The sequence below is a fragment of the Pseudorca crassidens genome, chromosome 3 (genome assembly GCF_039906515.1).
Source record: "Pseudorca crassidens isolate mPseCra1 chromosome 3, mPseCra1.hap1, whole genome shotgun sequence".
NCBI classification, from domain to species: domain Eukaryota; kingdom Metazoa; phylum Chordata; class Mammalia; order Artiodactyla; family Delphinidae; genus Pseudorca; species Pseudorca crassidens.
Genome location: NC_090298.1, coordinates 145,345,525 through 145,371,132, shown reverse-complemented (window position 1 = coordinate 145,371,132; position 25,608 = coordinate 145,345,525). Strand labels below are relative to the sequence as shown.

At 38.1% G+C, this 25,608-nt stretch overlaps 1 protein-coding gene across 5 annotated transcripts in view; it reads right to left on the bottom strand.

The window, feature by feature from the left end:
• The window catches only part of UBTD2 (ubiquitin domain containing 2), a 57,339-nt gene that overhangs the window by 18,090 nt on the left and 13,641 nt on the right, over window positions 1-25,608 (bottom strand). Inside the window, exon 2 of one of the 5 annotated variants that reach the window (XM_067732864.1) lies at window positions 21,519-21,592. The exons of 2 other annotated variants lie outside the window; for them this stretch is intronic. In XM_067732864.1, coding sequence (XP_067588965.1) covers window positions 21,519-21,592 — 74 coding nt within the window. Of the gene's footprint in view, window positions 1-2,317; window positions 2,369-21,495; window positions 21,593-25,608 lie in introns of those variants that run through there. 2 more of the 5 variants (XM_067732860.1, XM_067732862.1) reach the window with 2 other exon arrangements.

Sequence of the window (25,608 nt, the reverse complement as noted above, 5' to 3'; positions counted from 1 at the left end):
ATATTAGGTAGCTCTACTCAAATCTTCCAGTGACAAGTTAGTAGCTCTTTTCCATTCAGTCTGCCTTCTCCAAAGGAGAATTTTTGTTTGTTTTTTGCGGTACACAGGTCTCTCACTGTTGTGGCCTCTCCCGTTGCGGAGCACAGGCTCCAGGCGCGCAGGCTCAGCGGCCATGGCTCATGGGCCCAGCCGCTCCGCGGCATGTGGGATCCTCCCGGACCGGGGCACGAACCCGTGTCCCCTGCATCGGCAGGCGGACTCTCAACCACTGCGCCACCAGGGAAGCCTGAGAATTTTTTAAATTATCTAGAAAAATCGTAGTAAGTGTTCCATCAGACAGCAGTGGCAGAATTTAAAAGGAGTCAAAGGATAGCATAAAAGAGAGGTGAGATACTAGGAGAAACCAAATGGCATATGTCCAAGGGTCCTTGAATCTCAGGACCCTTGAACATATGAAGCCGGAAAGCAGGAACTGAGAAATCTCAAAGAGGGAAAAGACTACTTTGTGGTATCCAAAGGAAGAACAGCCAAACCACCAGATCCACAAGGAAACCTGATCATAGAAAAGCTTCCTCTAGCACCCTGTTCTGGACATGAGTCTAAGGAACTGTAAGTATCTTTCCCTGAAACTCAAATATAGAAGCTAATTTAGAAAGGGATGAGGGCGAGAGGTAGTGCTTTACTCTTTAGAGGGACCAGGATTGGAACAGGCGATCCTTGATACTAGGCCAAAGGAGAAGTGCCCAACCACAAGGAGAAGAACTACAACACCCTACTCTAGTTTTAATCCAAGAGGAGAAGAAAAAAGAGGGTAAGAGTCCACTCCTTTTTTGCTCTAAGTGGCAGCGTGGCTCCTTAGAGAATGTAGTAGTAGTGCTATAACGAGTCTGATGCAGCTTCTTTGCACCCAGATACTTACCTGGCATATGACCACTGATCTCATACTGACATACAGAGACATTCTTATCTTACACAGAGCCACAGATAAGAAATGGTTAAACAGAAGAACAGGTAAAAAGAAAACTGAAGCTCCATGGAGTGTTGGGTAAGAGTGGGTGTGAAATAAATGACAGAGTGGGTAGGAGGGAGAGGGTGTATATCAAAATTCAATGTTCTATATTTAATTGCAGGAAGAATACTAATTTAAAAGAAATTACTCTCAAAATGGTTCTAAAGAATCCCTGATATCAACCATTCCCTCGCTGGCCCAGGGTCAGATGAAATTTGAGTTATTCATAACAGAAATAAAACAAAATAACTCTAGCCCCTAGGCAATCTCTACATCCTATACCAGGCTATATTTCAAGATGACGGGACCAATTCATGCTGCAAAGTGTATCTGGTCTGACACTTGGAGTAAACCATGCTCTCTTCACCCAATCTGGCCACCTTATTTCAAGGCAGCACATCAGGTCTCATCCCCTCACCTTCAGAACACCCAAAGGTGTTCAGAATATGTCAGATAATCACATTCCACCCCCTACTGATTCCACCAACAAGGTAAAATTAAAGGTAAATTTTATTTTCTGCTATATTAACCTTTAGATGAGTCAGAAACAGTTTAGAGACAACATTCACTATTAGTTTACTGAGCAGGGAGTGGAAGATAAGACATCACAAGTAGATACCTATTTGAATAGGTAGCTAATTCAATACTCAAATAAATACCTATTTGAATAAAATTTCATGTCTACTTGAAGAGTTCCAGAGAATTGTCTAATGTCTATTAGACAATTGTCTATTGTCTAATTGTCTATCATATGTATTAAGTGTACCAGAGAGAAAGTTGATATAACTGTAATCGTGGGAGAATCGCAACGCAAAGGCAAAGACAACAACAAAACCTCCACGATCTCGGTACTTAAGCAAAGGAAACTGAAAGGTCCTCAAAGAGAAGAACCCAACAGAAAAACTAGCTCACAGTAAAGGTAGAAGATACTTTGGAAAAAGTAAAAGCACCTTCCTTACAAATATGACAGCTTTATTTTATCTCCCCTCACCTGTAGAAGGCATAAGAATAAAGTCAAATAAAAAGTATAAATGGGACTTCCCTGGTGGCACAGTGCTTAAGAATCCGCCTGCCAATGCAGGGGACACAGGTCCGAGCCCTGGTCCGGGAAGATTCCAAGTGCCGCGGAACAACTAAGCCCATGCGCCACAACTGCTGAGCCGGCGCTCTAGAGCCTGCGAGTCACAACTACTGAGCCCACGTGCCACAACTACTGAAACCCGTGCACCTAGAGCCCATGCTCAGCAACAAGAAAAGCCACTGCAATGAGAAGCCCGTGCACCACAACGAAGAGCAGCCCCTACTCACCGCAACTAGAGAAAGCCCGCGTGCAGCAACGAAGATCCAACGCAGCCAAAACTAAATAAATAAATTTTTTTTAAAAAAGTATAAATGATACATTATGCTGCTTAGGGATAATCATTACTCTAAATGCATTTTCAAATCTGTATGCTGTCAACAGTTCCAAAGTAATTACTTTGTGTAAAAGTAAATAAGACAAAATGAATGCTTGTGACATGTAAGTAAAGCTTACTTTTACTTCTGCCTATGTCTCTGCTTTCCCTATATCACAAACATCTGTAATGGAGAATATCTGCCTATCAAATGTCCACTATAAAAATACTTAAGTCTTGGGATTTCCCTGGTGGCACATTGGTTAGGACTCTGTGCTTCCAATGCAGGGAGCCCAGGTTCGAGCCCTGGTCAGGGAACTAGATCCCACATGCATGCCGCAACTAAGGAGCCCACGTGCCACAGCTAAAACCCAGCACAACCAAATAAATAAATATTAAAAAAAATACTTAAATCTTTGCAACATAAAATATTTTAATGAAACCACTAAGCAGTACAGAATTTTCACGACAAAATATGAGGTTAAAAGCTTCATGTTAGGGCTTCCCTGGTGGCGCAGTGATTGAGAGTCCACCTGCCAATGCAGGGAACGCAGGTTCGTGCCCCGGTCCGGGAAGATCCCACGTGCCGCGGAGCGGCTAGGCCCGTGAGCCATGGCTGCTGAGCCCGTGCGTCCGGAGCCTGTGCTCCGCAACAGGAGAGGCCACAACAATGAGAGGCCCGCGTGCCGCAAAAAAAAAAAAAGAAAAGTTTCGTGTTAAACTAAATGTGGTTTATCGTCTAAGTTATTACTTTTGTTAAATAAACTGGGGAAAAACATGAAAATTTAGCAAAAGCATTTAAACTATCATCCTGAAATATTTATCTTCATGAAAACATTTAGGGTTGTTATGAGGATTTAATAAATTAACACTGTATAGCACTTACAATAATGATAGATATATAATAAAACTACAGTAAGTGCTTGTTAAATAAAAATAACTTTGGAAGTATATATGAATTTTTAAATCTTCAAACATTTTTGCAAAAATATACAGACTAAGTCTTTTTTCTTTTCATGATTTCTGAACAGAACCTGACATTCTGAGACCATAAAACAAAGTACCTTCCTTAATTTTTCCTTACCGAAAAAAAGAAACAAAAGATTAATAAAGAAATTAATTTTTTTTAAAAAAACTAAGTTATTTCAGAAAACACCCTTTTTTCCCTATCAATACACATTTACTTTCAAAACTTTGCCAAAAACTCACCCTTCTCAGAAGCCTCTTGATAACATTCATCTACGCCTTATCTTCTCTTTCCTTGTAACCTTTCAACATTTCTTCCCAAAGATGTGACAAATAAATAGATCTAACATGTAAAAACCCCAAGAAAGATTTGCTTCTCAGAGCTAAATATCGATAAGAAACACAATCTTAAATATTTTTACTCCACAACTGAATGCTTTTTGCAACTCATTTTGACATTTTATTGGTAAAAAACAATGATCTCTGAAGTGAAGTATGTTTGTAATTGTTTTCCTGCCTTTGGTTCCTCTTTTGAAAACTGATTTAATATCGGGACTCTTCAAATGAAGTAAGGAGAGGCCATTAATGCACAGGTACTGTAGATATCACAATATGACTCAAGAAATAATAGCTTTAACAGACTGAAAACTCAAAGAGTTTTCCTAACACAACATTCAGGTAAAAAAAACCTGAATATTTAAAAAGATCACAATCAAAGGGAAAAATGTTGTTCAGAAGAATTCTGAAGACTTTAAAGCAACACGGAATAGAACTCGGATAACGCACCTATTTTAGATTGATTATAGAGTCTTAAAATCGTGAAAATGAAAGGGAAATTTTTCTGTCACTTCAAGAGTTAAGAATAGATCCTACAGAACCCTTCTGTAACAGATTGTGCTAGCTTAAAAGGATAGTTGTAAAATATTTTATTCTCACGTAAATTTAGAATACACTATATATACACATACGCATACATATATTCCCTAAGGCAACTAACTGCCAAAATAAATAGGGATATGGGGCTTAAAATGCCTAAAATACGAGCATCAACATGCCAACAGTCAATACCAAACCCATATCTGCTCTACTGTCTGAGAATTTAGAGGTGGAAGAGACCTTAGATGGTTTGAGCAAACTTACTATTTGACAGAAGACCTAACGAGGATAAATGACTTGCTCAAGGTCAAAAAGAGCCAAGACTAGAACCCAGATGACTAGATTCAAAGGCCAGAGCTCTCTTTGCATTATAGCACTCCATGTCTTACCAGAGCTGAGAAGTATGTTTTCTTTTACAAACCAAATCAATTATGAAGGTTCACTCAAAATAAAGCATGTGTTGAGCTGTTTTTCTAGTATCACTCATCCATCTTTCACGGGCTTCATTATGACCAATGGAATGTCTCTGGTACGACAAAGGAAAAGCTAACCAAGCAGCACCAGCTCCCCAACTCCATCCAATTTACCACCTAATTCATTTCTTTGGAGATATACTCACCGAAGAAGAATCATATAAGGAAAGAGGTAATGCAGTTTTCTGGCCTGTCAGCTTCAACTTACAAAGTACTCAGCATCTATACCACATTAGGCACTAAAGATCACATGTATGCATACTTACTTAAGTAACTTAGATACATCATTTTTTTATGCTACAATTTAATACTAAATAGAAATGAGAACTTTGATTGTACTTCTACCCTAAAGCTTATAAAAATTAAGCAACTAGAGCATAATTTTAAAGGCATATAATAATTTCTAATGTTGTTTGAGCTACCTTTATTGAGGGGGAAAAAAAATCAACATAATGACCTCATATCGACTTCCTGGCCCTGTTTCTCAGAGTGTAAGTCTACTTACCAATGGTCTGAGCATACAAACAGGCAAAAGGAGAGCCTAACTGCAACATAATGTTTCAAAGACTTTTTTAATGGATGAGTCTTATTAGAAATGTTAGAAAAACATACAATTAAATCACACACACAAAACAACGTTATTAAAAAGGGCAACATTACATAAAATTGGGACTAAGAATACGGTCACCTAACACCAGCACACTGTACCTTTTAAGTAATACATTAAACTTTCAGATGGTTCATTCTACTGAGGGGTAGGGAGGTGGGGAATGGCTTTATCCAGCATTAGATTCTTTGGAATGCAGGGACCTTTTCTTCTCTCAATTTACGGGCAGTTTGGGGGAGGGAAGCACACACAAGTCAAGGATGCCCACAATTTCCACTACTATCTAACACTGTGTTGAAAGTACTAGCCAGCACAAGCAGACAGAACAAAACAATTAGAAGTATAAGAACCAGAAAGGAAGAAAACCGTCTCTAACTGCAAATGATATGATGGGTATGACTGGAAAATACAAGAAAATCAGTGCTAAAATGAAATGATAAAAGAAATTAACATAGTAACAGGATATAAAATGTAGGCCTTCTTATATACATAAAATACCCAGCTAGAAGATGCAATGGATGAAAAGGTGCTGTTTATAATAGAAACATAAAAGATATAATACTCGGAATGCAACAACTCAGGAAAACTTTTTTAAAACCCATGAAAGATGCAAAAGTAGACTTGAACAAAATGAAGACATCTCTTGTACTTGAACTTCAACATTATAAAAATGTCAATCCTTCTAAAGTTAACACCTACATTTAACATGATTCCAGTGAAAATAATTTTTTCAGAACTTTTTCTCATGCTAGATGAGTTGATACTAAAATACATACAGGGGACTTCCCTGGTGGTGCAATGGTTAAGAATCCACCTGCCAATGCAAGGGACACGTGTGTGATCACTGGTCCAGGAAGATCCCACATGCCGTGGAGCAACTAAGCCTGTGTGCCACAACTACTGAGCTTGTGCTCTAGAGCCTGCGAGCCACAACTACTGAGCCTACGTGCCACAACTACTGAGCCTACGTGCCACAACTACTGAAGCCCATGCGCCTAGAGCCCATGCTCCACAACAAAGAGAAGTCACAGCAATGAGAAGCCTGTGCACCGCAACGAAGAGTAGCCCCCTCTCACCACAACTAGAGAAAGCCTGCACACAGCAACAAAGACCCAATACAGCCAAAAATAAATAAAATTAAATGAATAAAAATTTTAAAAATTAAATAAAAGAGAAAAATAAGAAGAAAGGTTCTTTCTTACTGACAAATGCTGGTAATAAACAAAGAAAAGAATGACATATTTAAAAGAATCATTCTTTAGAACCCCATAACTGATTCAGGTAAGGATTATCGATAAATATACTAAAGCATCATGGGTAACAGAATACGCAGGGTGTCAGAGGATCACCCCAAAATATTGTGAACTGCTAAGGAGAAATTACACTGTAGATACCTGACATTCATTACCTTAACCAAGTGACCAAACTTAGTCTCCTGATGTGCTGCAATATGAAGTAAACAGAATAAAAATGAAGTGTTCTTACCCAAAATGTTTAACTTGACTCTAATTAAACTTCTAAACCTAACTTCTCATTTATAGGAAATACAAAGACTAAAGGAAAAAGTTAAAACATTTTCAGACATTGCCAAACATCCCCTGGAGGGTAAAACTGTCCCCAGTTGAGAAACACTGGTCTACACCAAATGAGACAAAATATGAACTTTGGTTGAAACCCGGTATGGAAAAAAGTTATAAAAGATAATCTGGGACAACTAGATAAATCTAAATAAGAATAGATAATAGATGTCATTAAGAAATTACTTTAACATTTTCCTAGGGGAATTCCTTGGTGGCACAGTGGTTAAGAATCCGCCTGCCAATGCAGGGGACACGGGTTTGAGCCCTGGTCCGGGAAGATCCCACATGCCACGGAGCAACTAAGCCCATGCGCCACAACTACTGAGCCTGCACTCTAGAGCCCATGAGCCACAACTACTGAGCCCACATGCCTAGAGCCCGCGCTCCGGAACAAGAGAAGCCACCACAATGAGAAGCCTGCACACCAGAACAAAGAGTAGCCCCCATTCGCCAAGTAGAGAAAGCCTGCGTGCAGCAACGAAGATCCAACGCAGCCAAAATAAAGAAAGAAAAAAATTTTGTAATGACACAGCAAAATAGTCTTATTCATGAAGTAGAGGCATGCTGAAATTTTTAGAAGTGTTACAATGTCTACAACTTTCATTGGTTCAGCTGTTAAAATGGGGAGTGTGCCTGTATATATATATACAAAACATACATATACACACATACAAAAGAGAGAAAAAATGTGAATACAGCAAAACGTTGGCTACAAATTTACATGGAAAGTACATGTGTACTCATTTACCATTATGTTTACACAACTGTTGAAGCTCCCCATATTTGATTTTAATAAAAGATAAAGGAATTATACATTTAAGATACAAAGCATATAAATCAGAAGCTGAATCCTTGCTACTCAAACTCCCAGTTTCAGAGTCCTCTTTAGGTATGGCTTTTAGGCACATACCTAATCCTCATATATTCCCATATCCAGATTCCAACGCCAACCCTGAGCACTGAAGCTTGTTGGGACCATCTACAATTTAGAACACAACAACTGAAGGGAGATCTGGAAAACTCAAAACAAAAGCAACAGAAGTATTGAACAGTTATTACTTAAACTCTCATCTGTGGGATAGTGCTTATTTGGAACAAAGAATTAATAAATCAGCAATAACATTTTAAAAGAACATTAAATAATTATGAAACAGCCAATTTTGGGCTTCCCTGGTGGCAAAGTGGTTAAGAATCTGCCTGCCAATGCAGGGGACATGGATTCAAGCCCCAGGCCGGGAAGATCCCACATGTCACAGAGCAGCTAAGCCTGTGCGCCACAACTACTGAAGCCTGTGTGCCTAGAGCCCGTGCTCCGCAACAAGAGAAGTCACTGCAATGAGAAGCCTGCACACCGCAACAAAGAGTAGCCCCCACTCGCAGCAACTAGAGAAAGCCCATGCACAGCAACGAAGACCCAACACAGCCATAAGTAAATAAATAAATAAGAATTTTTTTAAAAAACAGCCAATTTACCAAGAAGATATAACATCATAAATATGTATGCACCTAACAATAGGGTTTCAAAGTGCATGAAGAAAAAACCGAATTAAAGGAGAAACAGACCATCCTAAAATTATACTTAAATATTTTAAATTCTTCTATTAGTAACTTATAGAACAATAAGCCAGAAAATCAGCAAGAATACAGAAGACCTGAACATTATCAACAAACTTGACTTAAATGACACTGATAGGAAACCCCACCCAACAAAAGAGAACATACATTCTTACCAAGTGTATATACAGGCCATTCACCAAGACAGATTATACAAACCTTAAAAGAAGTCATACAAAGTATGCTCTACAACCATAATTAAATTAAATTAGAAATTAATAACATAAAGATACATGGAAAATCCCCAAATAACTATAAATTAAATAATACACATATAAATAAATCATGAGTCAAAGGGAAATTAGAAAATAACTTGAATGGAATGAAAATGAAAATACAATATATCAAAACTCTAGGATGGACTTCCCTGGCGGCACAGTGGTTACGAAGCTGCCTGCCAATGCAGGGGACACGGGTTCGAGCCCTGGTCCGGGAAGATCCCACATGCCGCGGAGCAGTTAAGCCCATGCGCCACAGCTACTGAGCCCGCATGCCACAACTGCTGAAGCCCGCACACCTAGAGTCCGTGCTCCGCAACAAGAGAAGCCACTGCAGTGAGAAGCCCAAGCACCGCAACGAAGAGTAGTCCCCGCTTGCCGCAACTAGAGAAAGCCTGTGCACAGCAATGAAGACCCAACTCAGCCAAAAATATATAAATAAATAAATTTTTTTCTTAAAAAAAGAAAAAACTCTAGGATGCTGCTAAAAAACACTGCTCAGACAAAAACTTATAGCATTAAAATGCTTCTATTAGAAAAGTCTCAAATCAATAAAGTAGGCTTCTACCTTAAGACTAAAAGAACAAATTAAACTCAAAGTAACCTTAAGAAAGAAAATAATAAAGAGCAGAAACCAAAGAAATTGAAAACAGAAAAATACAGAAAAATCATAAAAGCAAAAGCTGATTCTTTAAAAATATCAAACTGATAAATCTCTACCTAGACTGATCAAGAAAAAAAGAAGACAAATACTACCAATATCAGGAATGAAAGAGGTAATATCACTATAGACCCAACAGATACTAAAGCGATAACAAAGGAATATCTATCTATTCACGAAGAAAACAATTACTTGACTAGCTCTGTATATACTAGCTGTCTATATACTAAAGACATTGCATTGTTGCAACAAAGAAAAGTCCAAGTCCAAATGGTTTCACTACTGAATTCTATCAACATACAAGGAAGAGATAATACTAATTACTCACAATCACTTTCAGAAAACAAAAGAGAAGGGAACACTAAGTCAATTTATGAGGCCATGACTGCACTGATAACAACACCAGACAAATATAAGAAAACTATCAACAACTATGCCTCATAAACATAGATGCAGAGATGCAGACTTAAAGATCTTATCAATCATATAAGAACTGAAAGAATTCATCACCTACATACCTGTACCACAGGAAATATCAGAAGTCTTTTGGGGACTTCCCTGGTGGCACAGTGGTTAAGAATCCACCTACCAATGCAGGAGACACAGGTTCAATCCCTGGTCCAGGAAGATCCCACATGCCACGGAGCAACTAAGCCTGTGCGCCACAACTACTGAGCCTGTGCTCTAGAGCCTGTGAGCCACAACTACTGAGCCTGCATGCCACAACTACTGAAGCCCGCATGCCTAGAGCTTGTGCTCCGCAACAAGAGAAGCCACCGCAATGAGAAGCACACACACCACAATGAAGAGCAGCCCCCGCTCACCACAACTAGAGAAAGCCCGTGCACAGCAACAAAGCTCCAAGCAGCCAAAAATTAAAAAAAAAAAAAAATCCTTTGGGCAGAAATAAAATGATAACAGATGGAAATATGAATCTACATAAAGGAATGGGGAGCACCAGAAATGGATAACTACATGAATAAAAACATTATTATTCATATTGCCTTAAAAAAAAATTGGGTTGGCCAAAAACTTTGTTCAGGTTTTTCCATAAGATGTTACAGAAAAACCTGAACTAACTTTTTGGCCGACCCAATAACTGAGTGATATCATCGGAAAAGGAGTAAGGACTTCCAAAAACTCCTCCTCCATTAATACAATGAGAACATTGGCAAAAACTCAAAATAAACTTCTTCAGTATTTTGGAAATTAACCAAAGACCTGCAACAATCCTGGGAACATTTATTCTTTCTTATTCAAGAAAAATAGCTGAATTTTGGTTAAAAAAAAAAAAAAACTGTATGTGGTATTTAAGCATACCCTAGGCCCATCTCCCTCTCCTCAGCTCCAGGGTAGCCTTGAAAACCAACAGATAGCAATACAATGAAAGTCACCAACTCAGCAGCCACATGAAGGGTCAAAACAGGGTTGGTACTCTTTAAAAGCCCCATCTGCAGAGAATTGTCATTTTTTGGCCTATCTGAAAGTTCTTTAGAAAATACTACTCATAAAGCTTGTCCTTATTTGACCTGACTTAGAGAGAACCCAGTATGAACAGCCTTTTCCTGGGGGCATTTGTCAAAAACAATCAGCAGCAATTGTTTAACACTGTACCTGCATGGGGCAATGAAAAATTTAGACCAAGAAGCTAATCAAAGCTGCAGAATGAGATGTCCAGAAAATATGACATACTTTTGGGGATCTAAAAGGTTACACATACGCATATAATTGTGTACACACAGGGCCATGCATTCAGGAAAGACCTGAGAAGGTCCTACACTCTCACTTATGACTGAATATTGAGGCTCTGTGCACAAAGGAAGTAAGAGCTAAGGAAACTGCCTGAGTTTTGAAAGTAGACCCTAATATGAACATAGGGCCACTCAGCAAAGAATAGGAGACTTACTCGTTCTAGGCTGTTAAGGAAATCTGTCCAATCATTAGCTTACCACTAAGCTAATTAAGCAGAGATTTCACTGGCTACACCTAACAAGGAATATAAACTTTACAGAATAAGTTCAGGAAAGTCAGTAAACAAAAAGCAACAACAATAACAAACCCTGAGGGAGAAGGGAGAATCTGATTTCCGGGGTTGCCATATATTAAACGTCTAGTTTTCAACCAAAAATTATGAGGCATGCAAACAAACAAGAAAGTATGGCCCACACATGGGAAAAAAGGCAGATAATAGAAACTGTCACTGAGGAATAGGAAGCCCAAGCATTGGACTTACTAGCCAAAGATTTTAAATCAGCTATTTTAAATATGTTCAAAAACCTGAAGGAAATCATGTGTAAAGAACTAAAGCAATGAGAATTAAGTCTCAACAAAGAGATGAAAATTAGTTTTTAAATTAGGGAGTTGAAAAGTACAATAACAAATGAAAAATTCACTAGAAAGGCTCAATAGTATATTTGAGCAGGCAGAAGAAAGAATCAGTGAACTTGAAGATAGGTCAACTGAGGTGACCTTGTCTGAGGAACATAAAAGAAAAAACGAATGAAAAAAAATGAACAGCTCAAGTGGGGCACTGTCAAGATTACCAATAGGGCTTCCCTGGTGGCACAGTGGTTGAGAGTCCGCCTGCCGATGCAGGGGACACGGGTTCGTGCCCCGGTCCGGGAAGATCCCACATGCCGCGGAGTGGCTAGGCCCGTGAGCCATGGCCATTGAGCCTGCGTGTCTGGAGCCTGTGCTCCGCGACGGGAGAGGCCACAACAGTGAGAGGTCCGCGTACCACAAAAAAAAAAAAAAAAAAAAAGATTACCAATATACACACAATGAGAGTCCTAGAAGAAGGGAGAGAAAGGGGTAGAAAGAATATTGGAAGAAATAATGGCTGAAAACTCATATTTCATGAAAAAGATCAATCTACACATGCAAGAAACTCAACAAACTCAGAGATCACCACTTAGACACATCATAATTAAGCTGTCAAAAGTCAAAGATAAAGAATCTTGAGGGACTTCCCTGGTGGTCCGGTGGGTAAGACTCTGCGCTCCCAATGCAGAGGGCCCAGTTCTATCACTGGTTGGGGAACTAGATCCCGCATGCATGCTGCAACTAAGAAGTCCGCATGCTGCAACCAAGAGCCCACATGCTGCAACTACAGGTCGCACATGCTGCAATGAAGATCCCACATGCTGCAACTAAGACCCCACATGCTGCAACTAAGACCCAGTGCAGCCAAAATAAATAAATAAATAAATATTTTTTTAAAAACATTAAAAAAAAAAGAATCTTGAAAGAACAAGAAGTAACTCCTCACATACAAGCATCCTCAAAAAGTTTAACAACTGATTTCTTATCAGAAGCCATGGAGGACAGAAGGCATTGGGACAACATACTAAAAGTAATGAAAGGAAGAGTGTGTCAACCAAGAATTCTACATCCAGAAAAAAGTATCCTTTGAAAATTAAAGAGAAAATAAAACATTCCCAGATAAGCAAAAACTGAAAGGATTTGTTGGCAGCAGACCAGCTCTGCAAAAAATACAACAGGGAGTCTTCAGGCTGAAATAAAGGATACTAGACAGTAACTTGAATACACATTAAGAAATAAAGACCAGGAATCCCCTGGCAGTCCAGTGGTTTGGTTAGGGCTTCGCGCTTCCACTGCGGGGGGCACAGGTTTGATCCCTGGTCGAGGAACTAAAATTCCACATGCCACACAGAGGGAGGGAGAGAGGGAGGGAGGGATGGAGGGAGGGAGAGAGGGAAGGAGGGAGAGAGGGAGGGAGGGATGGAGGGAGGGAGGAAGGAAGGGAGGAAGGAAGGAAAAGAAAATCAGTAACATTACACAGGTCAATATAAAAGACAGCATATGTGTATTTTTTTTCTTTGTAACTTTGTTTCCTCCTATTTGATTTTAAAGACAATTGTATAAAAAATAATTTAAAATTTGTGTTGATGAGCATACAACATTTAAAGATGTAATATGTATATCAATAACAGCCCAAAGAAGGTGGGAGGGAATGGAGCTGTATAAGTTTTTTTTTTTTTTTGCAGAGCACAGGCTCGGGACGCGCAGGCTCAGCGGCATGTGGGATCTTTCCGGACCGGGGCACGAACCCGTGTTCCCTGCATCGGCAGGCGGACTCCCAACCACTGCGCCACCAGGGAAGCCCTGTATAAGTTTTATATGCTACTGAAATTAGTCTGGTTTCAATCAGAACCGAATTGTTATAAATTAAGATATTAATTATAATCCCCAGAGCAAGAAACAGGAAAATGACTCAAAATATATAGTAAAAAAAAATTTAAAGGGAATTAAAATGATACGCTAGAAAATATCTATTTAACACAAAAGAAGGCACTAATGCAGGGATGTAAGTAAAAAGGAATAAGACATACAGCAAAAAAACAGCAAAATGGTAGGTGTAAATCCTACCTTACTAGTAATTACATGAAATATAAATATTAAGCATTCCAATCAAAATGTTGAAATTTGCAGAATGGACCAAAAAACACAATCTAACTGCATGCTGTCTACAAAGAGACATTTTAGATTAAAAAACACATTTAAGTCGAAAACAAATGGATGGAAAAAGATATATCATGCAAGCAGTTATCAAAAGTGGAGTGGCTATATTTATATCAGACAAAATAGACTTTAAGACAAAAATTTTTACTAACAAAGACAAAGAAGGACATTCATAATAAATGTGTCAATTCATCAGGAAGACGTAACAATTACACACATATATGCACATACCAACAGAGCTCCAGAATATATGAAGGAAATATTGACATAACTAAAGGGAGAAATAGTTCTACAATAATAGTTAGAAACTTCAATACTCTAATTTTCAATAATGGGCAGAATATCTAGATAGAGTATCAGTACAGAAACAGAGGACTTAATATTATAAACCAGTTAAACCTAATATACATATATACAGTCGACCCGAGCATTCAAACACAGGTTTCAATGCTCAGGTCTACTTTTATGCAGATATTTTTCAATAGAAAATACCTCTGTACTACATGGCCTATGATTGGTTGCATCCACAGATGTGAAGGAGCCACAGATGCAGAGGACCAACTATAAATTATATACAGATCAACCCCACTTGTTCAGGGTCTACATATATAGAACACTCTGCCCAGACTAATAAGTTAGGTCACAGAACAAGTCTCAATAAACTTTAGATGAAATCATACGACATATCTTCTCTGACCATAATGGAATAAAGCTAGGAATTAATAACAGAAAGAAAACTGGAAAATTCACAAATATATGGAAATTAAGCAACACACTATTATACAACCAATGGACCAAATAAGATATCAAAAAGAAAATGAGAAAATACATTAAGACAAATGAAAACAAAAACGCAAATACAAAAACTCATGGGATGCAGGATCTTCCCTGGTGGTCCAGTAGGTAAGAATCCGTGCTCCCAATGCAAGGGGCCTGGGTTCGATCCCTGGTCAGGGAACTAGATCTCACATGCATGCTGCAACTAAGAGTCCACATGCCGCAACTAGGCCCGCATGCCACAACTAAAGACCCTGCATGCCACAACTAAACATGCTGCAATGAAGATCCCGCATGCTGCAACTGAGAACCAGCACAGGCCAAATAAATAAATAAATAAATAAATAAATAAATAAATAAATAAATCACCTCATGGGATGCACCAAAAACAGTGCTCGGAGGGAAATCTCCAACTATAAACATCTACATTAAAAAAGAAGACAGGGCTTCCCAGGTGGCGCAGTGGTTGAGAGTCCGCCTGCCGATGCAGGGGACACAGGTTCGTGCCCCAGTCCGGGAAGATCCCACATGCCGCGGAGTGGCTGGGCCCATGAGCCATGGCCGCTGAGCCTGCGCATCCGGAGCCTGTGCTCCGCAACGGGAGAGGCCACAACAGTGAGAGGCCCGCGTACCGCAAAAAAAATAAAATAAAAATAAAAAAGAAGACAGATCTTAATCAATAACCCAACTTTACACCTTAAGGAAGAGCAAAGTAAACCCAAAGCTAACAGAAAGAAGGTATAATTAAAGATTAGAGTGGAGATAAACAAAATAAAGGACAGAAAAACAACAGAGATTCAACAAAACCAAATGCTAGTCCTTCTAAAAAATGAACAAAACTGACAAACCTTTAGCTAGACTGACTAAGAATAAAAGAGAGAAGGCACAATTAAAATCAGAAATGAAAGTGCAAATATTACTACTGACCTTACAGAAATAAAAAATATAAGAGAATACTAGAATACTATGAATTGTTGTACACCAACAAATTAAATAACCTAGATGAAATGGACAAGTTCCTAGAAACACAAAATTATCAAAACTGACTTAAGAAGAAATAGAAAATCTCAACAGACTTATAACAAGTAAAGAGATTGAATCAATAACCAAAATCCTCCCAACAAAGAAAAGCCCAGGACCAGATGGCTTCACTGGTGCATTTTACCAAACATTTAAAGAAGAATTAACACCAATTCTTCTCAAATGCTTCCAAAAAAATAGAAGAGGAGGGAACACTTTCTAACTCATTCTATGAAGCCAGCATTCCCTAACCAAAGCCAGGCAAATACAATACAAAAAACCTACAGACCAATATCCTTAAGACAGATGCAAAATCCTCAACATAATACTTGCAAACTGAATCCAACAGCATATTAAAAAGATTATGCACCACGACCAAGTGGGATTTATCCCATGAATGCAAGACTGATTCAGCATAGAAAATCACTGTAATATGCCATATTAATAAAACAAAGGAGGGAACTCCCTGGTGGTCCAGTGGTTAGTACTCAGCACTCTCACTGCCATGAGCCCAGGTTCAATCCCTGGTAGGGGAACTAAGATCCTGCAAGCTGCATGGCATGGCCCAAAAATAAATAAATAAAATTAAAAAACAAAGGAAAAAACCCACGTGATCATCTCTATGACTGCAGACAAAAAGCACCTGACAAAACCCAACACGCTTTCATGATAAAATACTCATAAAGCTAGGAATAGACAGGAACTTCTGTGACATGATAAAAGGTCTTTATGAAAACTCACAGCTAACATCATACTCAATGAAGAAACAAACTGAAAGTTGCCCCCCAAGATCAAGAAGCTAAGAAACTCTTATTGCTGTTGTGAGGGGGAAGGAGGGAGGGAGGGAGGGAGGGAGGGAGGAAGAGGGAGACCCTCTAAGTATTGCTGTGCTTTACTGTACAATCAAGCAAAAAAAAGTTACTATTCTTTGGAAATTCAAAGCTTTTTAATTCCGACATGTTTGAATTACATAAGAGGATATACAAAAACATCATTTAAATATCTGCAATGATGATGATCATTAAATACCTGCACTACAATGGAAAGAAACTAGCCCATTTCAAACAAGGAGTTCTATGAGACATTCAAAATCTTAAGAGCATAGTTATCACTGTGCATGATGGTATAACTATAAAGTAATGAGACTGTCTATCAAATGCCACACCTAAAACAAGTTATGTATAATCACTATGTATTTACACAAATATATTCTGAGTAGGTACTGTTGATGAGGCACTATAAGGCCAAAAAATACACTGAAAGGTATAATATAATTTGGAGAACCAAATTTTCACTATTTAAAAGAAGTACTACAACAAAAAAAAAGGAAGGAAAGCAGACAGACATGTATCAGCTCATTTGTACAAAAGGAAACAGAAGGATAAATCAGAAACCAATGGTACTGGTTACTTACAGAGGGTGAGTGGAAATGCAATGGAAATAATGGAAAGATGGGTAAGAGGTAGAAATGAATAAGGGTTACACTTCTGAGTATACCTTTTTGCCTAGTTCTAACTCACACTTCTGAGTATACCTTTTTGCCTAGTTCTAACTTTTAGAACTATGTTAACATTACACATACTCAAACAAGCAAACAAATAAAATCAACAAGAGGGGGAAAACTAAAAATGGAACACAACTAGAAATCAATGAATTTAACTGTATTTCAAAGGATTAAAATACTACATTAAAAGGGTGTGTACCTAACCCAACATTTGAACACAGTAATTTTACCCTTAGGCTACAGACATAAAGAACTGTAAACAAATACTGAACTCTAGTTAGTAGTTTTGTTTTTCACAATGAAATGTATTAGCAATTCCAAACTATTCTATGTATATTCTCAGACTGAGTAAACAAGTAAATACACTGCGGAAATTGGGAGCCAGGTTTCTTTATTCTAAGAGAATTATAAATATGGACAGGGAAAGGCTAGAATGAACCCTGTACCATTAGACTGAATGAGAGAGATCAGTATGAACTCATTGTTTTTAATATATAAAAAGGTACAGATGTGTGTTATACACATGTATATATCATATATATCTGTATCTCCTATATAGCTTAGGGATATATAGGCTATATATAAATATGTATCCTAGCTCTTCCCACTGTGAGGATCTAGAGGCAAAGACACTCCAATAGCACCAAACACACCTGCACTCTAGATTTTGGCTTCTAAGTATCATTCTCCACTAAAAGGAACCAGGGGTCTCTGGCTGATTCCAGGGCTCTGACAAGTAAAACACAAAATGAAACTGGAACATCTTGTTATGTCAGAAAACAAGTAAGTGATCAAGAATAATGAAGTCATGTCAAAAGAATGTAGAGGCCAGCTTGGCGGAGCTCCCACTGGCCAATCTGGTACAATTTGAGCATCAAAATAAATAACAATAGTAACAGATTATACCCCCATGGAATAAAAAAGAAAACCATGAGTCCATACCAATGTAAATAAGTAAGCAAATAGGGAAGATGAGAGCTCTTTCTTACATTAAAATGCTGATTAATAAATATAAAACAAATAGTGAAATTAGAAAAATCACAATTTGACAACCACCATAATTATTTAAGGCAAGAATTACCAATGGATGATAAAACTAGTGACTGTTTGATAAGAAACAAAATATTTACATAGACTCAGTCTTCCTACTAGATATTATTTGCAGAGGGAAAAACAGTAACTTTGCAGGGAAGAATCTTGGCTGGCACCATAAGTGATTAAAGTTAACATCACCAATAATGGGAAAAGCAGACATTATATGACCCCTGACATGATGCACTAAGGACACAATCTCACTTCTGTGGTAGTCTTATCCAGACTGCATAATAATGGAGGAACCTAAGCATGAGGAAACATCAGACAAATTCCAATTGATGAACACCCTGCAAAATAACTGGCACGTACTTTTCAAAATGCCAACGTCGTGAAAAGACAAAGTCTCCAGAACCGTTCCAGATTAAAGAAGACTAAAGAGGTATGACAGTTAAACACAATGAATGATCCTAGGTGATTTTCTCTGAATATTAATGAAGACAATGGGGAACTCTGAATAAAATCTAGAGTAAATATTATTTCAATATTCATTTCTTGATTTTGATTATTATATTGTGGTTATATGAATGTCCTTTTTCTTAGGAAATACACACTAAAGTATTTAGGGGTAAAAGGGTTTATTGTGTGCAACTTAAACAACTCAAGAAAATTTAAGTATTTACACACATGCATGTATATATAAAGAGGATGACAAAGCAGCTGTGATAAAATGTTAACATTTGAGGAAATTCAGATGAAGGGTACCAGAACTTCTTTGTACTGTTTTTGCAACTTTTCTGAAGTCCAATGTTATCTTTCAATAAAGTGAAAAAGAAAAAAAAAAGACCTGTGACCCTTTGATAATCCCTTGGATATAGATTTGGATTTGGTACAACAATTATGATATTAACTTAGATTTCACTTGGCCCCCAAAACCCACAACACCCGAAAGGTGCTGATTGTGTCTTGACAGAATTAGACACTTTGAGACTTTCCTTGACCAACTCAAAATTCTTCAGGAAAAGAAGAAAAGTTCCTGTAAGCATTTCAAAAACCCTGTAGGGAATGATCCCTACTACTCTGACTGTTACATCACAGGTGAAGGCAGCAGTTTGCCAAAAATGTTGCTTTTCTCAGAGAAAATAACAATAGTCAACAGAGAATGCATACTGTGGTCCAGCCGCTGTGCAGAGTGCACTCTATATACCACCCCACTCAATCCTCTCAATAACTCTAGTGTAATCTCTATCTTAAAATGAGGAAACAAACTTAAGAAGGTAAAGTATCTAGGTGGGGAGGAGGATAAGGGAGACGGCAATAATAATATGTTTCATAGGATTGTTACAAAGATTTAATGTAATATTTCTCACACAATTAGAACAGTGCCTGGAACATAAAAAACAATACCTAAATGTCTGTTAAATGAATAAATATAAAAAATATCCCAAAGATCATAAGGCTAAATGGTATAGCTGGGATTTAAACCTAGACTAACTCCAAGGTTCATATTCTTAGCCACTAGGACTATGGTGTCTCATGGTTTTAAGAATTACTAGAAAAAGTGTTCAACATGGTCCCAGACTTTCACCTACAAAGTGAAACTACATGATCAATCCATCTCTAAGGTCTTGGGGTTCCATGAGGTTTCAAAGCTGTGAACCAGTACTTAAGATGGCATAGCAAGTTGGCATCGATCTGAAGTGCCCAAACAACACGCTATTTCCCAGACACTAATTACCAAAAGCGTGTTGGTGCCTGTCCCAAGCCCAGTGCCAAAATTAGTACTAAGTGTTTCCTGAGAAAGATACTAGCAGTCCATACAATTCTTTATTAAAGATGGTTTCCCTTTTCAATCTGAAAAGTTTCCTTTGCTTGAGAAATTCTAATGTTTTTAAGAGCCTGCCAAAGATGTAGGTAAACATACTTTACTTGAAATTTGTGTTCCTCTGCCAAGTCCTTCTCCTTGAATGGGATTCTAAGTGCAAAGAACTCTTGCTTTTAAGAACAGATAAGAATCCAAGAGTAGGTACAGCAGAACCATAGAAAATAATGATATTTTGGCTTGTCTAAGATTTTGCCACAAAATCCATAAAGCAGAACTGGGGCTCAAACATCAAATTCTCTATCAAGTTAAAAAGAAAGTGATATCTGATGCAAACAATCAAAGTGACAGAAAAAATACTAGAAAGTGTATTGCCTTTGGGTTAGATTAGTAGGAAAAGAAATACATCTTGGATGTCATTTAATCCTTTTAAATTGCATCTATGGCTATCACTATTACAAAATCCCAAGCTTTACTTTCAGCTTATTTAACTGTTCAGAAGGAAGTAAAGAAATACTACATTCTTGCAAACTGCCCACAAAAAAGCATCAAGCAACTTGCCAATTATAGTGTGGTATTCCTTTCTCCAGTTTACACTGCATCTCCTCACATTAAGTCCTGGAATGTGCATCTCTCACATCATTATGATGACTCTACTAATTCCTAACTTTTAAAACAGCCAGCTCAATTTTAGAAAAAATACTGACAACACTCCCAAAATGAAAAGCTAACAATGACATACTCATTATATCCCAAAGCTAAAACATCAGTAAAGTCAAACTCTAGAAGCTGTAGCTGTGACCTCAGAAAGCACGTCACAATTTCTCTAAACATACGAACACATTTTTGCTTCACTCTCTCTTTTATACACACAGCCATATACTCTGAGTCTGAAAGGATGTACACGAAAATGTTTACGTTAGGTCATAGGATAAGCTTTTTCTTAAACATGCTTTCTACATTTAAAAACATTTTCAGGGGCTTCCCTGGTGGCGCAGTGGTTGAGAGTCCGCCTGCCGATGCAGGGGACGCGGGTTCGTGCCCCGGTCCGGGAAGATCCCACGTGCCGCGGAGCGGCTGGGCCCATGAGCCATGGCTGCTGAGCCCGCGCGTCCGGAGCCTGTGCTCCGCAACGGGAGAGGCCACAACAGTGAAAGGCCCGCGTACCACCAAAAAAAAAAAAAAAAAAAAAAAAACATTTTCAGTTTTTAAAAAGATTTAAAAATGACCATAAGTTAGTAAAAAAAGATTCATACTACACAAATTCTCATATAAAACAAAGAGATTATATATAATAATGTATATAATATGCACAGTATATGTCTATATATCTATGTATATGTTGTATATGTGTATAGTGTTTATGTTGTATATATATTGTATATATAATGAACATATATGTATAAGAGTGTGCATGTTATGTATAGGAATCAAAAGCTTTAATTATTCTCTTTTCTTACTTAGAAGGCAAAAGTGATCTTACAAGTGCTCCAGTCTGAACTTCTGGACAGGTATTGATTTAGTTTAGCAATGTTATAAGTAGCTTGTAGCTTGTATCTAGGAATAAATGCAAAGATATTGTTAATCAATACTTTAACTATTTTAAAATTGTATAGCATTTCCCCCCCAAGATTTTACTACAAAAATAACTCACCAATGTTGTTTATACTTCCTATTTATTATTAAATCAGAACTATCAGAATTATTTCTCAACGGAAACTGAATTTTACTCTACATCTTAAGTTTCTTTAATCTCCCTCAATGTTTCGCCTGAAAACGTCTTTTCCCTCCTCTGATAAATGGTGAAACTTTCACACACGTAAGACTTTTAGTATACATCCTTGTCCCAAACTGAAAAACCTACCTCTACTACTGAAAAGTAAGTTCTGTCCCTATTTATTATTCCCTTCTTAAAATGGTTAAAGATCATCTCTGACAGAAAAAGAAAAAGGTTATTTTTCCGGTCATTTGCTTGCCCTATGCAGTTACACTGTAATTTCTAGTCAGTACACTTAGTGCTGGTATATAGAAAACAAAAATACAAACACACACAAGAACCTGTTTTCTACCCCATGACAGATCCAATGCAAAAAGATAGTCTCCTTCTTGCCTCCAGTAGTATTTATTACATTTTATTACAGATAAGCAATTTTCCCCATTCTCAAAGCTCTTGTTACAGCTTAAGTGTCTTATTCAATGTTCAGTCTAGAAATATTGGGTATCATTTTATTGTTTCCACAAATTCCTTTTCATTATGTCCCACTTGTTATATGTAGTGACACATCTCAATTTTTCACTTCATAGTTATGAGAATTTAAACGGTATATAAACTACTCTGAGTCATTTAAGAAGAGAGAAGTATCCATGACAAGATGCAATCATCACAAACCAAGAGCTACAAAAGCCAAATTCACGGAAGGGTTTGTTCAACAGGCCCTGTGTGTTAATTTTTGCAACACAGCAATGATCAAAGGCCCAAAAGCTGTTTAATCACCATCAAGTTAAAATTATTATTTCCAAGTCAAGGAAGAAATTTATTGGTGACTGCCAGAAAAAGTACAAGCTCTGATAATGAAACTGTATTATGGGACCACCATAGGTTCCCCCCTCCCCACTTCTGAATGAGACACTCCAGGTGACCAGGTGATGGATGGTTTCAGTTCCTTTTATCAGGTATAAAACCAGGAGGTGGTTTCAAATGTCCATATGCTGATATTATAAGTACAGACACTCATTCACTTCTGGGTTCCAATCCCCATCCTTAAATTTCTGTATATACTAATCAGAGTGAACTTTCATGTAACCTCCTTCAACTCACCCTTCAGGACAATCACCACTCTATGATTTGAAGCAGACAGATACTCTAATACTCCACTAAGGGTGATTTAAGAGCACCCTTTATTAAAAAGACTTTATAAGCTTTCTCCAAACTAGACAAAGCCTTCTTTTCTTGTACTTTAAGGACCTGAAGGAAACTTGTTTCCCCACAAAGTTCAACTACTAAATTCAAGTCAAGCTGGAATAAAACTGAATTTTAAGCTGAAAACATTCAGTCTGGGATAGGAGGCAGAGGTAACAATGAAAAAGAAGGTAACTGAGTAAAGGGGCACAAAAGAAGATGAGCAAGATTATCACTTTTTTCCATTTGAGCCAGTTAGATAATTAAGATCTCAGTTCAAAATTTCTATCTTGTGAGATGCAATATAATTTGTTGACTAAGATCAAAGACAATTACTCACCTCATTTCTTACGGCTGCCATCTCCATTTTGGAGTATGAAGAGTCCTTAAGAACCACATTTCATTAACTTCAACTCAACTGTGTTTACTGCCATGAACGAAAACACACACACACACACACACACACAAACACACACACACTTCTGCTCCAAGGAAAGAAAAGTCAACCAAAACCCCTCCTTACCATCTGTGGAGCGAATACTGAGTTAGAAAACAGAAGACAGAGACTACAGTTTGGGCTACTGTTTTTATTCCTTAATCAGATCAAAACCATCTGTGTGCCTCAGTTTCCTCCCTTCTAAAATGGCGATATTAATATCAGCCTTCCTTAAAGTCAAAGGTTTCTTGAAAGAATCAAGAAAATGTATGTGGGACTTCCCTCGTGGCACAGTGGTTAAGAATCCGCCTGCCAAAGCAGGGAACACGGGTTCGAGCCCTGGGCTGGGAAGATCCCACACGCCGCGGAGCAACTAAGCCCGTGCGCCACAACTACTGAGCCTGTGTTCTAGAGCCCGTGAGCCACAACTACTGAAGCCTGCGTGCCACAACTACTGAAGCCCGGGTGCCTAGAGCCCGTGCTCCACAACAAGAGAAGCCACTGCAATGAGAAGCCTGCACACCGCAACGAAGAGTAACCCCCGCTCGCCGCAACTAGAGAAAGCCTGCGCGCAGCAACGAAGACCCAACACAGCCAAAAATAAATAAATTTATTTTAAAACATACTTATCCAAATTGGTGAATTTTTGTGTAGCCATTTTAATATTGAAGGTGGAAGAAGAAAAAAAACATTTTCAGTATATCATGCTTTATTATTTCAAGAAAGGTTAAAATGCAACTGAAACACAAAAAAAGATTTGTACAGTGTACGGGGAAGGTGCTATGACTGATCGAACGTGTCAAAAGTGGTTTGCAAAGTTTCGTGCTGGAGATTTCTCGTTGGATGATGCTCCACAGTCAGGCAGACCAGTTGAAGTCGATAGCGATCAAATCGAGACATTGATTGAGACAATCAATGTTATACCACGCGAGAGATAGCCGACATACTCAAAATATCCAAATCAAGCACTGAAAATCATTTGCACCAGCCTGGTTATGTGAATCGCTCTGATGTTTGGGTTCCCCATAAGTCAGGTGAAAAAAACCTTCTTGACCATATTTCCACATGTGATTCTCTACTTAAACATAATGAAAACGTTCCATTTTTAAAACAAATTGTGACGGGCGATGAAAAATGGGTATTGCACAATAATGTGGAACTGAAGAGATCGTGGGGCAAGCGAAATGAACCAGCACCAACCACACCAAAGGCTGGTCTTCAACCAAAGAAGGTGATGTTGTGTATATGGTGGGATTGGAAGGGACTCCTCTATTATGAGCTCCTTCCGGAAAACCAAATGATTAATTCCAACAAGTACTGCTCCCAATTAGACCACAAGAAAGCAGCACTTGACAAAAAGCGTCCAGAATTAGTCAAAAGAAAACGCATAATCTTCCATCAGGATAACGCAAGACCGCATGTTTCTTTGATGACCAGGCAAAAACTGTTACAGCTTGGCTGGGAAGTTCTGATTCTTCCGCCGTATTCGCCAGACATTGCACCTTCGGATTTCGACTGATTTCAGTCTTTACAAAATTCTCTTAACGGAAAAGATTTCAATTCCCTGAACGACTGTAAAAGGCACCTGGAACAGTTCTTTGCTCAAAAAGATAAAAAGTTGGAAGATGGAATTATTAAGTTGCCCGAAAAATGGCAGAAGGTAGTGAAACAAAAGGGTGAATATGCTGTTCAATAAAGTTCTTGGTGAAAATGACAAATGTGTCTTTTATTTTTACTTAAAAACCGAAGGCGCTTTTTGGCCAACTCAATAGTTTTTATATGGAGGAATGTGGTTTCGAAAATAAATAAATAAAGGACGAATAGTTCTGAGCCCCAGAGTGAAATCAGTCTTTAGTAAAGTACTTCAGAGAGTAGTTCCACCCTACAAGTTGTCCCCAGGCTCTGCCCTTCTCCAAAATCCCCTAAAATGTCTCCTCAGAAAAACTCCGAACACCTAAATTCAGAGAATTCTTAAAGGGTGTCTTCATTATTCCTTGTCAATATAATACTTTACAGGCTGCATGTGAGACCTAGATTTCTGCTGCATTCAACATAAGCACAGAATCAGCTCAAAAACAGCCTGACATAAATGCCACGGGGCTGGGTGGGCTTTAAATATAATTAACCCTCTTTTCATATGCAAAGCAATTCAAATCACCACTAAGTTTGCTAAGGATGACAGAATAATACACAAATAAACACAAAATAAGTGGGGAGACTTTAACAAGCAAATCAGAT